The 14,343-nt window shown below is 46.9% G+C and overlaps 1 protein-coding gene across 2 annotated transcripts in view; it reads left to right on the forward strand.

The window, feature by feature from the left end:
• The first annotated feature begins 754 nt into the window (after positions 1–754).
• Positions 755–14,343, forward strand: part of LOC147891150 (pumilio homolog 23-like) — a 50,279-nt gene continuing 36,690 nt past the window's right edge. For both annotated transcript variants that reach the window (XM_087390019.1, XM_087390020.1), the window contains exon 1: positions 755–1,386. In XM_087390019.1, the coding sequence (XP_087246145.1) occupies positions 998–1,386 (389 nt within the window). In that variant the 5' untranslated portion in view covers positions 755–997. The remainder of the gene's footprint in view (positions 1,387–14,343) is intronic.

The raw sequence follows: 14,343 nt of genomic DNA on the forward strand, positions 1-14,343 counted from the left end.
CAAAGAGTGAACCCTAACCACTCAAGTAGCTTGTTCTTAGTCCAATAACCGGGTCAAATTGACCAACACTACGCAAAAGCGCATTTTCCCAACCCGAGCCCAAGAATCCCACCCTTTCCTAAGACCCTTAGTAGGCTTAAAAAAACCTATACTACTTGACGTGCCAAACATCAGGGGCTCCTAAATTTTTTGATTTTGAGAGCCGGCTTTGCTCTGTGAGGCACTTACGCCCACCAAGCATCTCATGGAGAACTCTTTCCCCCCACCTTATTTATTCGGAGCCATCTCTAAGTGTGGACTCTCCATAATCAACTGAAACTCAAAGAGCGGAGAAGATACCAGGACCCGACCCTGACTCACCCACACGTTTTACCTTGATCAATTCCCTAGCGCAAGCAAAAGCCTTTCACCCATTAGGAGCTTCATGCTGCAAAAACAAGTGAAAAAAGATGAATGATACATGTCATTCAATAGGCTTGCCCAAAGTAAATGGGGAGGTGAAGGGGGGGGTTAGGGACGAGTGGTGGAGTGAGGGATGCTAAGAGAGAGAGAAAGAGAGAGATTAGTAGTGGAGTGAGGGAAGCTAAGAGAGCGAATGGGGAGGTGAAGGGTGGGTGGGCTGAGAGAAGCTGAGTGAGAGAGAGAGAGAGAGAGAGAGAGAGAGAGCCAAAATAGTTAGTTGTGCATAATTGCTCTCATAGCCCCCTATTTGGGCTGACAGCTTTAACAAAGGCCAATGAGAAAAATCTGGAATTTATGAAATTTAAAAACTCCAGCTTTGCAAAGTAGAATATTTGCTAAGGCTCCCCTGTAAGGGCAGGCCAAAATTCTTTTTGCTTCCTGACCGGAGAGGAATCGCAATGGTGAACCAGACTTTCTAGTCACAGTCTATCCAACAAGAAGGTTTTGCTTCAGCTCTCGAAGATGCACTAGAAGCAAAGCTTTAAACCCAGAACCCCTTCAGGAATGTTGACATTTTTACCATATCCTCTCTAACATGCCTCCTTCCACCACCCTTAAGAAATCTCGCGTCCCTGCTGCTTTCTACGGTTCTCTCAAGTCATTTAGCATCATGAACAAAAGAGCCCACAAGAGGAAACGCCATCAGTCCATCGACTGCAGAGATGGGCATTTGGGCATTGCCAAGGAGGAAGGGAAGAAACCCGACGGTCTTGTCAAGACCAGTGGGGATAGGATACGGCCTCCCAGGGCAGAGCACGCCAGAAATAACAGATATAGAAAGTTTGGTACTGCCAGGGAGGACAAGAGGAAACACGATATTAGGGTTGCACATCGGGGTCATCGACAACCCCCTGCTGACGATAGACTTTTGCTCGACTCTTCCACTCCAGAATTCAAGAGAGGAAGACATCCCTCGTTTCCAGAGTAGGCATTCAATCAAGCCTTATGCAGAAACATTCCTCAGCTACGTGCTATGTGCTTTTCTAGAGCATTAGCGAAATTTGACTCTTTTGAGCACTCATTTTAATCGTCACGTCTTTTTTCTTCTACATGGAAATTTATTCAAAATTAACTGGCCTGTGTTAAAGCAGAGTTCTTTCTCGAGTATGAAAGTGAAGAGTTTGGAAAATAGTGTCCTTGCCACCTCGTTTTACTTCTAATAGTTCTTCGAAATCAAGAAGATCGTAAATAATAGAACATTCAAATGTCCGAATTTTATGTTCTGCAACTTCAAAAAATGTTGCTGACAAATCAAACGTCTCTTTTGTATCTCCCGCTTTTGGATCATGATGATGGAGTCAACGGCTTATAGTTAATGATGGTCTTCACATGCCTCATTCAAAAGTTGGATATAAACTCTTAGATCTTTATGTAGCTAGTTCTGGACAAGAAAAAAGGATGTGTGTTTGATTGGTTTACATTTATATGCATGTGTGCACATCCGAAGTAAGATCTAGAGTTCTGAGGTGTGAGCTCATGGATGATTCATTTTGGGCCGCGCATTCTAACATGGTACCAAAAGCTAGGATTTGAGCTAGATGTACATGCTTATATTTTCCAACAAATCCTTGTGTGGTGCACATTGTCCATTTGAGTCTCTCCTACAAAGCTATGACTGCTCATATAAGATCATTTGTGATTCCCAGGGCTTGAGGTCATGAGATGAGGCGAGCTCGTGGTATCGAGTCGAAGGCCTTCTGAAAATCCCAAAGCAGCAATATACTCCGTCTTTTTAGAGGATGAGTTTGGGCATGTTCTTGGATTCATCTAAATATATATATACACTCTTTCTCTTTGTCTTTGGCGTCTGTCCTCTTCTATGAGGGCTCTCGTGGATTCATCTAGATATATACATACTCTTTGTCTTTGGCGTCTATCCTCCTCTATGAGGGCTCTCATTTGAAACCTGCACATGAGTCGAACTCATAGCATACTCATTGATGTGTATCTCGAGTGCTGACGTGTATATCATGGCTATCAAGTGGCGAACACAATGCTTCGGTAATTACATGCATCCAAATGGGACTCCTTGCCTTGTAGATTGGAGTATTAGAGGTCCAAGATGTGGTAAAGTGTTTTGCTGAAGTTAGGAGTTTTGTGGAAGGCCTTCATCTTTGCGTTGCCATTTTGCAATTTCTTAATGGCTTCTTTCAAGCTCGCTGTGGTGAAGAGTGGAGCTAGTGGGGGGGAGAATCCTCCTACTTGGACGTGGCTGGCTAGGGACATGGTAGAGTGTTTGGGCATAGGCCTTACTAGGTTCTTGGAAAGGACATGGTGATCCTCTTTCCAAAGAGTTTAATCCAACATTCTTCGGAATTACTACTATACAACTAGCCTAGGCATTCCTACTTGTTGCACCCAAGGAACTATAGTTTCTTGCATCACTTTGAGTGTGGTCACTCTTTTCTAGTCTAGACATTACTTGTCTGAATGCCCTTGTTTGGTCTCAAAATGTTACCTAAGTGCTTTGCAATGGCCATCATATTAACCATACTGAGGAACAAACCTTTCGGGTGGCTTCCCCATCGATTTGATTGTGGAGACGAAGGAATGTTGTGCGGTGATGTGGATTGACACAGGTAGGAATTGGGCTTTGGCATCTATGTCGGTTAGCTGTCTATGTTCTCTAAATATGTAGAGATATAGCTACCATAGATGAGATCTAGTGGGTGGTCAAAATTGTAGTGGTAGTACATGGATAAAATGTCTTCGGAGGTGGTCTGAATGGGTTGGGGTAGTGGTTAGGTCAACGGAAAGATGGGAAGGTCAACTGTGGCTACTCCACACAGGCAGCATGTTTACCTCTTTGACCCTAGCCATCTCTGGAATCCGTTATATACAATCAGCTCATGAGTATTGCACTTGTCTAGCAGAGTATCTCGCATACTGTGTGGGAGTAACATGATTTCCTTCTGAAAATCCAGGATCTACAGGATGTCCTCAAGAGTGGACCTCTCACTATTGCATATATCTCTGGAAGTCCTCGTAAAGTTGCCCCCTTTTGGGGTCGGTAGACCCTCAGATCAGGTCGGTCTGATGCACAGACCAGTCCGGTCTTTTAGTAGGCCTCGTCAGCCAAAAAGGGGGGCATCCAGCCCCTATATAAAGGTCCTCCCTTTTGTTTGGGAGGGGGGGCAGAAAACACAACGCTTCACATTAAGCTACAAAAGTGGACCATTGAAGGTGCATAACTGAATCCAGTTCAATGTTGAGCATGCTGCATGCTCTCCACGGCAATTTGGAGGACTCAACACGATTCAAATTTCACAACCTGTGAGTAGAGGCTGGGTCTAATGACAATGCCATGCGTGATGCAAGTTGCGACGGGCCATCTTGTGTTCTTTGTCTCACACTCTCGGTCAACTAAAGTTATAGATAGCCCAGATGTGAGGGGTTCGAGTCCATTCAAGACCTTCTCCCAACGATTTGGTACAGAAAAAATCAAAATGCGAAAGCTAGAACACCTTCCATGGATCTAAAATTTTCACTCAATCATCTGCTCATCATCATTAACCTTGACTATTTTGAGCTTGAGAGCTTTATTATTTTCCTGCTCTCCTCCTTGAAGGTTCCTTGGATGATGTCATGAGGGTGTGATTTCTGGCGCATGCATGTTGGATTGCATGTGGGCAGGACCTTGGAAAAACAAGGAGCGAGGTCATGGGTTGCTTGGTGTGCTAGAACCTCTAGCAAATTAATGCCTTTGGGGTAAGAATGGTGATCGGGTCCATGAGGGGGCAAAAAGCCCTAAGGATCCAAGGTTGGGCCATTGGAATGGACCTTATAGACGGGGCAAGGGGCAAATGAATTTCAAGTTGGTCATTGGATTGACCTCATAGAAGGCTTGGGGGGAAACTAAAGCCCAAGGGAGAAATGGAAGCGTGGGCTGCCACTTGGCTAGCCCATGCAAATGGTTTGTAAGAGGGAATTCCATGGAAGGCTCTTGGCAAGCCGACGGGCAAAGAGGGAATTCAGTGTGATGATTTTGGGTGGAGCAAAGGGATATGGCTGGACATCACGCGGGTGCGAGGCAATTGGTAGCTGGCTGAAAATTCGTACAGACTGTATGGCTGATGCAAGGACTATGTGTGGACACCCTGGGATCATATAGGCTATTGTACGGACTGTGCACGGGTTAGTAAAGGTGGGTGTACGGAATTTCTACACCAAGGTCTGTGTGTGTGGTACAGCAGCGTACTCAAAACTGTACGGAGGTCCAGCGCACGAGGATGTACTGCCAGCAGGTACGGACATTGTACGGATGGTGGATAGGGGGTGTACGAACAAACGAGTGAACAGTCAGTGTATGTTTTGTGTATGAATATTGAACGGAGTAAGAACGCTTGTACGGTCAGCGCAGCTGTGGCTGCTCACAAGCAATAGTACGGACTTTGTCCGGATACTGGTTCACGTGCCAGATAGGAGGTTTGAGTCCTCCTTGTTAAGCTGCATTATCTCGTGTATGAGCTCGTTGGATGCCTCGGGTTTGATTAGGATAAGCTGGTTGTTCCTGCTTCATCCTGACCAAGTATCGGCTGCTAGGGAACAGGCCTAAGCTGAGTGCAAGTGTTTTGGAACTGAAATTGATGCCTATCTGCCATGTTTGGTGGGAGCCCTTCTCAGCAAAGAACACTCATTGTTTATGGATGCCTAACGGGCTGTGTAATGTCATTGATGATAGAGGGATGGTACTTGTATGACTGCCATATTCTTTGCTGGGTTGAGATGCAAGTTCTCTATGGGAAACAGTTTGATGTCTCAGGATGTATGCTGTTAATAGGGTGAGAGACTATTGGTCATGGCAGTCCTGGACAGTGGAGAAAGCTCCTGTATGCTTTCTTTTTCTTTCTGCTTTGAGCAGATAGTTAGCTTTTTGGGCACTAGTAACAGGTATGGGGAGCTGTGTGGCCAAAGGTGGTTACTAGTGACAGTTCTGGGCTGTGTGCAAGCTTCTTGGATTAGGGATGGAGACCTACTGCTAGGTTTAGTGAGAGCAATGAACAGTAGAGGTATGTGGATGCCTTATGGGATGTGGAATGCCCTAGATGTAAGAAAGAATGTATCCCTTATGTAGCCTGGAATTCAGGACCTCTCACTTAATTAAAGAAATACCGAAAGGGGCACCAAGGTTTGGGGCCTGAAATCTTACTCGTAAAAGACAGCAAAGATACTCTCATTTGCTCTCCCTCTCTCCCTCTCTCAACAGATACACTAGGGCCCAGGACAATCGTCGGGCTGGACCCCCCCGAAGGTTTTTATTCCTTGAGAGAAAACTGAGTACAAGAGTTCAGCGTGGAAGCTGTTCATACAAAAATCCAAACGTGAATAAATATTACATGAGCTCTTAGGCTCCCCTTCTTGGCAACAAGCCACTTGTCAATTTCTACATTACTTTCCTAATTACATGCCACTAAGGGCAACTCTAGAGTCTTCGAAGCACTTGGTCATGCGAACCGCCTCCTAGACTCTTGTTAGGCTCCCGTAGCGCTTAGGAAAATAACTCTTCCTAGTACTTGCAACAATTAATTAAAGCGCACCACCATGGCACCCATTAATTGTTAGCGCTTTGCATGTAAATAACACATTGTGGACTAATTCTAGTCACGGTGGGCGTCCCCACTGAACACATGTGCACACATAACAAATATAAAAATATATATTTATTTTCTGGTTGACCGAAGTCAATGCTTTTGATCATAATTAAGGGCTCTGACCAAGGGTCGAGGCGCCTTAATTATAGTCAAGTCTCTCCAACCGAAGTTGGCACATCTTGGTTAACCGCAGTTAACCCTTTTGGCGCATGCCAAGTCTCGTCGACCGAAGTCAACACTCTCTGACCGTAGTCAGCTCTGTGGTTCTCTGGTTAACCACAGTTAACCCTCTTGGTAATAAACCAAGTCTCCCCAACTGAAGTCAGGTTTACTTGACCAGAGTCAAGTATCTTTGACCGTAGTCAATTCTTTGACCATTAAAAGAACTCTTTGACCATAATTAACACATATGAAAACTCTTTAATTATGATCAGATAAATGGTCAACTTTACTTTGACTTAGGATATTTATATTGTGGTGACATGGCCAATCTGTGTCTTTATCTTGGTATAGGGGCACTCTAGCTCCCAATTTGCTAGCTATACTTTTGCTGAATTGTTAATGTAACAGTGATGGGTGGTTACTTGTTAGTTTTACTGCCCTTTAATTTATTGAATGCCGGTTTCAGATGACTAGCTGATGGTTCGTGTTTTGTCACAACTTGAGACCATGACTTAGCAACCTTGGCATGCGCCTACATCTTGGCCTCAAATTTGCCATCATTTTTTGGATTCTGTCCAGAATGCACTCCTGAAAGGGCCTGATCAGCCTGCAATGCTGCTCTGCAAATTCCATGTCTGCCCCCTGATGGGGGCATTATGTAGGGGTGGATGCCCCTTAGAACTGCTTACCAGGGTTAGTGTTTGCCTTCTCTGTTCAGTGTTAGAAAAACATATTGGTTGTTACAGCCGACCCTTACTAAACGGAATAAAGAAAGTCTTGAGATCTCTGTTCATGTATGTATAGTGAGGAAGCACTTCATATATGGAGAGAATGCACACAGATATCCTGCGAATCTTATAAATAGAGGTGATGTCCTTAAGTACAAATTACAAGCAAAACTGTGACAACACCATCAGCAAACATATGCTGAGGTAAGTTGCCAAGGATAGGCTCTGTTTGCTGATGTAACTGTTGTAGACCTCGAGCGAGAAGGGGGGGGGGCGGAGAGGCTACGGGAGGGGGGGGTGGAGAGGCTACGGGGAGGGGGCGGAGAGGCTACGGGGAGGGGCTACAAGAGGGGGCGGAGAGAGAGAGGCTACGGGAGGGGAGGGGCGGAGAGGCTACGGGAGGGGGGGGACGGAAAGGCTCCGGGAGGGGGTGGACAATGTGACCTAAGATTGCCTTGTTTTGGAGCTCCTTAGTGCTTGATGAACTTGTTCCTCCTCTAAGAAAAAGGAAATCCAGTTGGAGCCACGGAAGCTGGCATGTGGTCTTCTCTAGCTAGAGTGCAAGGTCACTTCAAAAAAAACTTTTTGTAGTTAGCACTGATTGCGAAAGAACGGCATAAAGGTGGGAAAAGCAAGACTCAAGAATTCAAGGGGGAAGATGGGGCTCCTTACGGGCAGCTAAACGAGAGGACGGGAACAAGGAAAGAGGGAAGAAGAAGGGAAAAGGGGGGAAGGGAGACAACCTTGAGCGGTAAATGGCAGTGAAAGGGGAGGGGAGGCCGAGGGGACAGAAGGGCACCGAAAAAGTGCCCGAAGGCAAATCTCAAGTCCACAATGGCAAAAAGGGGGGCTGATGCTCAAAATGGGTAAAGAATTGCCAGAAGGCAGTTCATCAATCTACGAGGCTCAATGCCCACAAGGCCTAAGTAGCAGATTGAGAAGGGGGGGAGGAAAGGAGTTAAGTCCCAGCTCTTCTACAATTGGTAGATCTGCCCCTTTGTAAGCTCCTGGACTGACCAAAGACTCCTGCAAAATGACTGCTCTGCTGCATACAGCCACTCCTTTGCTTCCACCAGATGGCTGGTCTGCACCCTAGAGTAGGATGATCTGCCCAGAGGCTGAACTATATAGAATGCCCCCCCTTAAGGGCTCCTTTTATATGGCTGGAACTGGCCTTGAGGGGCCGATCCAGTCTAGTTTTGGCTGACTATCGACTCAGCCTAACCCTACCTAGGGGTCTGTCAGCAGTCAACCGACTGCTGTTGGTGCTGGCCCTGCTACCCGCCTAGCATATGGTAGCCAGCCATTGGCCAGCCTCCTCTACAGGTCTGTCGACATGTTTGCAGGCTTCAGTCTGCTTCTGTACTACTGCAGTAGGCTCTGCAGTCAGCCACATGTGTCGTGTGTACGAGTGCCAGGCATGGGTGGCAGTGACACCTGACTGCACAGTAAGCAGCTTGCAGCATCCGAATGCAGCATTTCCACCTATTTCTGGGGTCATTTTTGCAGCCTATTTGCAGGCCAGCTAGGTCGCCCAGGGTTACCCCAAAAGGCTGATCAGGTGGGGTCAGTCGACTCGACCAGCAGGTTGGTCAAAACCGCCAGCCAGTCGGCCAATTCCAGCCCTATTTAAAGGGGCCTCAGCCCCTCATTCTAGTCGGAAATTACAACAGTCATTCCAAGGCAGTTTTGGTTTTCAGCCTCAGCATCCCGCATTCCGTCCTGCATTCAGCCAGCAGTTTCCGGCTTAGTATCTGCATTAACAATAATTGCAGTCATGTATAGTCAGTAGTTAGGCCATTTTCGCCAGATCTTTGGTGTCCTTCATGCTTGAGTTCTCTATTTCCTTCCCTCTATGTATGCACATTCAGTTACTTCCGCATAGAAAGTCCCTGCATGTTACATTGGTATCAGAGCAACATGGTTCCTTCGGATCTAAACAAGGTTCGAGGGAGTCTTGGAAGGAAAACACAGTGACGGGGATGCACTTATCAGAGGAGGGAACATGGTTGGGGTATTTCCCAATATTTGTCCCTAACTTGGACGAGTGGTAGTAGGGATGTACTTATCAGAGGAGGGAGCATGGTCGGGATATTTCCCAATATTTGTCCCTAACTTGGACGAGTGGTAGCACCATACTTCATTAGCTCCTCCCTCCCTCCCTCCATTGCGCATCGGGTTGGCTCCCGTCTTCACCCATGTGCATTTACAACTTGCAGCAAAGTAAGGGGGACTTTTTTTCTCTGGCAGTCATTGTTGCAGCAGTTTATGGGTCTAGCAGTCTTCCATCAAGGACCCATCCAGCATTGCAGCTCTCATGCAAGCATTCAGGGACCAGGATCGTCTCCTTGAGCACAATTGGTTCCTTTTAGGCAGCTCCAGATGCAGATTGAGTGCTGTCAAAGTTCCACATCCGCTCAGGGGTCTTCCATGTTAGAGCACAGTTCCATGGACTACATTCAGACTAAAAATATTTTGTCATATGCTCTTGCCCCTTTGTGAGCCCTAGTCTAGGCACAAGTCAGGCCCGAGCTACGTAGGTCCATTCCCAGCCCCTAAAGTCACAAGCTACGAATTCGGGTTGACAGGGCAAAGCATTGCAAGGTATCCACCTAGCAGCAAGTTCAGTAGAGGGGAATGTCACGTGCACGAGTGCTTTAAATAGGTGGCAGTGACACCTGGCTGACAGTCAGCATCTCGCAGCATCCAAATGCAACATTTCCACCTATTTTTGGCACCATTCCAGTAGCCTAGTTGTAGGTCCACTGGGTTGCCCAGGGTCGACTCAAAAGGCTGACTAGTTCGGGTCATTTGACCCGATCAGCATGGCGGTCAAAACTGCCAGCCAGGTGGCCAGTTCCAGCCCTATTTAAAGGGTCCTTAGCCCCTCATTCCAGACATTACGGCAGTCATTCTAGGGCTTCCAGCATCAACATCCAACCCCCATTCTGTCCCTCATTCAGCTCACATTTTTCAGCTCAGTATTTGCATCGGTGTCCTTTGTGCTTGAGTTTTCTATTTACTTCTGTCTATGTACACAGATTCAGTTAGCTTTCGCACAACAAGTCCCTGCATGTTACAACACTGCTGCAGTACCACCTGTACTTGCTCTGGTACCTGATGTACCACATGTCCATTCTGTACCTAGTGTCGTACCACCTGTAGTACCATTTGTACTTGCTGTACCTGATGCTGTAGCAGCCCAGGTACCTTCACAACCTTGGCTACACAGGTGACAGAAGGTCCATGGCAGCCTCTTCATTCCTCTCCCTTCCCCTATTTCTCTCAAGGTGTCATTCCTCCCAGTCTCTCCTCATTTGGAGGGCTTACAAACGTGAGCTTGACCTTATTACTCTGACAGAGGCCTGCTCTTCGATTGTTTTTTTCAAGGCCTATTCTCCTTCAAGGCATCCTGCACCTCAATCTGGCTGCACCAACTGTCCTATGCACATCATTCTGTTAGAGTTTGACATCTCTTGTATGTACAGTAGAGAGTGGGCTGCTTTGTGGGTGTGCCCGTCCAGTGTGAGGTAGATCATCAGGTTAGGAGGGTGCTGGACTAGTGCCAGGACAAGGGCATGTCATCACCATCTTGCCAGAGTTACCTTGCAGGTCAGGAGTTTGTTTCCAGGCCAGGACAGGGGCTAGATGTGGGGCTGTATTGCCATGTCAGGCCACTCCCAACAGCTAGGGTTTGGGGGGGCCAGTTTGGCCACCCAACCTGGTCAGGTTACACCGTCGATACAGGTTGGGTAAACCCGACTAGGCTTGACTCACCTGGGTCAGGTTAGGCTGACCTCCTGGTTGGCCAGGTCGGCCTGCATAAGCAGGACGACTGCAAGGGGGTCACCCCTATACAGAGCCCCGTGCCCCTCTTTCATTTCATCTTGTACTTGGAGGTTTTTCTCAGCAGTTCATGCGAGTTTTTCTATGATCTACGGGTGTTGGTTGTCTCTTCCTCCATTGTATTTTTCTAGTTTGCTTGGTTTGCTCTCATTTGCTGTTCGCATTCCGCTGCATTTCACACATTCCTTCATCGTTATGCTGAAATCTTTGGCAGGGTTTGTGGGGGCATCTGGAGTTAGCAAGCTCTTGAAACCATCTTCTAAGCTTTTCTCATGTCACCCCCCTTGCTGAGTGGTTCATGTTATCCTGCAGGCTTAAAGTATGCTCCTTCAGATGTTAAAAAGCTAGGTAGTTTGAAGTGTACCTTGCTGTAATTTTTTTAATGAAAAAGATCAGTGTTGAATCTTGACAGAAATCCACAGTTTTTCTCGGCACACTTTTTAAGTGAAACCATATATGTCTGTGTGGGAAACCTCAGAAGAGGTCCCTCTCTACCCCTCCTTATCCCCTCGGGACTCGTGCCCTCAGGCAGCGTGGGCGGAGCTTGGCATTGCGCAGGCAGCACGAGCTGCAGCGGGGCAGCGAGGGCGTAGCGCGGGCAGCTGCAGCGGCAGCGCAGGGCATCAGCGCGGGTTGCAGCGGGGTAGCGCGGGCAGTAGCGAGGGCGCAGCGTGGGCTGCAGCAGGGCGGCGCCGAGCAGCGCCAGCAGCAGCTAGCTGCTGCTAGCTGCTACAGCCTCCGGGCCTCTAATAGGGCGGCGCGCAGGCGCACGCGTGTACGGACGTACGGCTGTCCGTACCGCCGTACGGACTCCGTACAGGCGTCCGTACTGTACGGACGCCGCCGTACGTACAGGGACCTGCGTCAGAAATTTTCGTCAGGGAGCAGCATCAGAGAAGGGCATTTTCGAAATTTTTTTTTTGGATCTGTACCCTGCACAGGTACAGCAGGTACAGTGGTACCCTGCACAAGTACACAGGTACAGAAAGTACAACAGGTACAGTTTTTTTTTCTTTGGGGAAAGAAGACAAAGAGAGAGCATTCCCGGCTGTTCAGTCCTTCAAACTGTGTTTTTTGAGGTACAGCAAGTACACTCTTGTCCCTCGTGCTTGAGGTGACTAGTACCACAGTGTGTGGTGGTTGCACAGTTATCTTGTTTCGGGAAGGTAATGCCTTGATTTTGCAGAGGACTTTCATGCTTTTGCTGAGTGCAAATCTCAGCTTTTGGGTGACATTGTCAAAGGGCTTTTGCCTGGAAGCTTATGCAGTGTATGCCTTGAGGCAGTGTGGAGCCAGGGAGCCCACATTGGTCTTGTTTCCGCAGTGTATTCAGTGACATTTCTGTAGGTCACATTTTGTGTACGACACCTTGGAAAATCTCAGTTGAGCCACGCTTGGCCAGGGCGCATCGAGTTTACTCGGTCCCTAACTGTCCATCGTTGACAGTGCTCAAAAGATTTTCTCTTCAGTGTTTGTACGTTGGGATCTGTGTTGTTATTGTGTACACAGGGCTGTTTATGCATTGCATTGTCAGGTGAAAGTGCCAGGAGAGCGCTGTATTTTGTATGCTACCTCAGTGTTGAGGTGTTTTTCACTTGGTACAGGTGTCAAATCAAGGGGCTTTTGCCCAGATTTTGCTTGAGAGCACTTGGGTTACTGTTTGAGACCTTCAGATGCCTTTTATCCCCTTGGCAGAAGGGTGATTGTTTGGGATTTGTCCCATTTTCTGTTGCAGTGCAATACCTCATCTGAGGTGGGAGAAGTGATCAGGACAGTAGTGTTTTGTGCTTCGTCAGCTGATGATGCACTGTTAAAGCACTTGTGGAACAGCTGCAGCATTCTGAAATTACTGTTTTATGCCTATTTGAGCACGGTACAGTGTGTCAGAAGGTACAGTAACTGGAGGGAAATTTTTTCTGTTTTGCTGCAGATTTTTTTGACAGTAAAAACAGCACTATTGTGAGTGCTCCTGGCTCTTGATAGAGCAGGTTTTTTCTGAGAAATCAGAATTTTATTCAGTCATTTTTGACTTACAGGGAGTCAGGTACTTTCCTTATCTGATATGGCATCAGGGGGAAGTGAATCATCAATTCTGAACATAAAGAAATTACTGTTTTATGCCTATTTGAGCACGGTACAGTGTGTCAGAAGGTACAGTAACTGGAGGGAAATTTTTTCTGTTTTGCTGCAGATTTTTTTGACAGTAAAAACAGCACTATTGTGAGTGCTCCTGGCTCTTGATAGAGCAGGTTTTTTCTGAGAAATCAGAATTTTATTCAGTCATTTTTGACTTACAGGGAGTCAGGTACTTTCCTTATCTGATATGGCATCAGGGGGAAGTGAATCATCAATTCTGAACATAAAGAAATTGGAAGGGGCACACAATTATGCATTATGGGCAGAACAGTGTTTGAATGTACTTCTGCTGAAGAAGATTTCTAAGCCCATAAGGGTGAAGGGTGTCAAGCCATCTGGGATGTCAGATGATGAGTGGGAGGAGCTAGATTTGTCCGCGAGGGCTGCTATCATGCTTACTCTCAGTGATTCTCTTGTGTATAATGTTCAGGCTGAAAAGACCTCTTATGGCGTATGGCAGAGGCTAGCAGAGTTGTATGCCCAAAAGAGTTCAGCCAGTAAGGTGTATTGGTTGAAGAAGCTGGTTGATCTTCGCATGAAGGAAGGTACAGCTATGACCTCACACTTGAGTGAGTTCAATGCCATCTTTACACAGCTGATTGCACAGGGGTTGAACCTCGATGAGGAGTTCAAGGCTACTTTCTTGTTGTGTACCCTCCCTGAGAGTTGGGACACTTTCAAGACCACCCTGTCTAATTCAAATGTCACTCTTATATATGCTGATGTAGAGAGCTCTCTCCTCATGGAGGAGATGAGCAGGAAGAATAATGCGGGCAGCAAGTCTTCAAATGCTTTGCAGGTACAGGAAAGAGGCAGGACTCAGCAGAAGGGGAGATCTGCTAGTAAGTCCAAATCCCGCAGTCAGTCCCGTGGCAAAAAGGATATTGAATGCTTTTATTGTGGCAAGAAGGGACATGTGAATTCTAAGTGCTTCAAGTTTATACGGGATCAGAAAGCCAAGAAGGCTAAGGCAAAGGATGCAGGCAGTGGAAGCAAAGGCAAAGGCAAGGGCAAGGTAGATGACTTGGATGCAGTAAATGTTGCAGCAGAGGACAGTGACAGTGACAGACATGATGTTCTATGCTCTTCTGCTGTAATTGCACATACTTTGGTTATTGATGGTCATGACATGCACACCTGGCTCTTGGATTCAGGTGCTTCTTTTCATGTTACTCCTCATAGGGAGTGGTTTACTTCCTACACAGGTACTCATGGAGTTGTTCACCTTGAGAACAACTATGCATGTCAGATTGCAGGGATTGGCAGTATACAGATAGTATTCCCTGATGGACGCATATTTATGCTTGATGGTGTTTGCCATGTGCCGCAAATCAAGAAAAATCTGATTAGCACTGGCTTGTTGGATGACAGTGGTTACCACACCACATTTGGGGATTCCAAATGGGTGATTACTGATG

The sequence above is a fragment of the Dipteris shenzhenensis genome, chromosome 18 (genome assembly GCF_047967505.1).
Source record: "Dipteris shenzhenensis isolate YYH24624 ecotype China chromosome 18, Dip_SZ_1.0, whole genome shotgun sequence".
Taxonomy (NCBI): Eukaryota; Viridiplantae; Streptophyta; class Polypodiopsida; order Gleicheniales; family Dipteridaceae; genus Dipteris; species Dipteris shenzhenensis.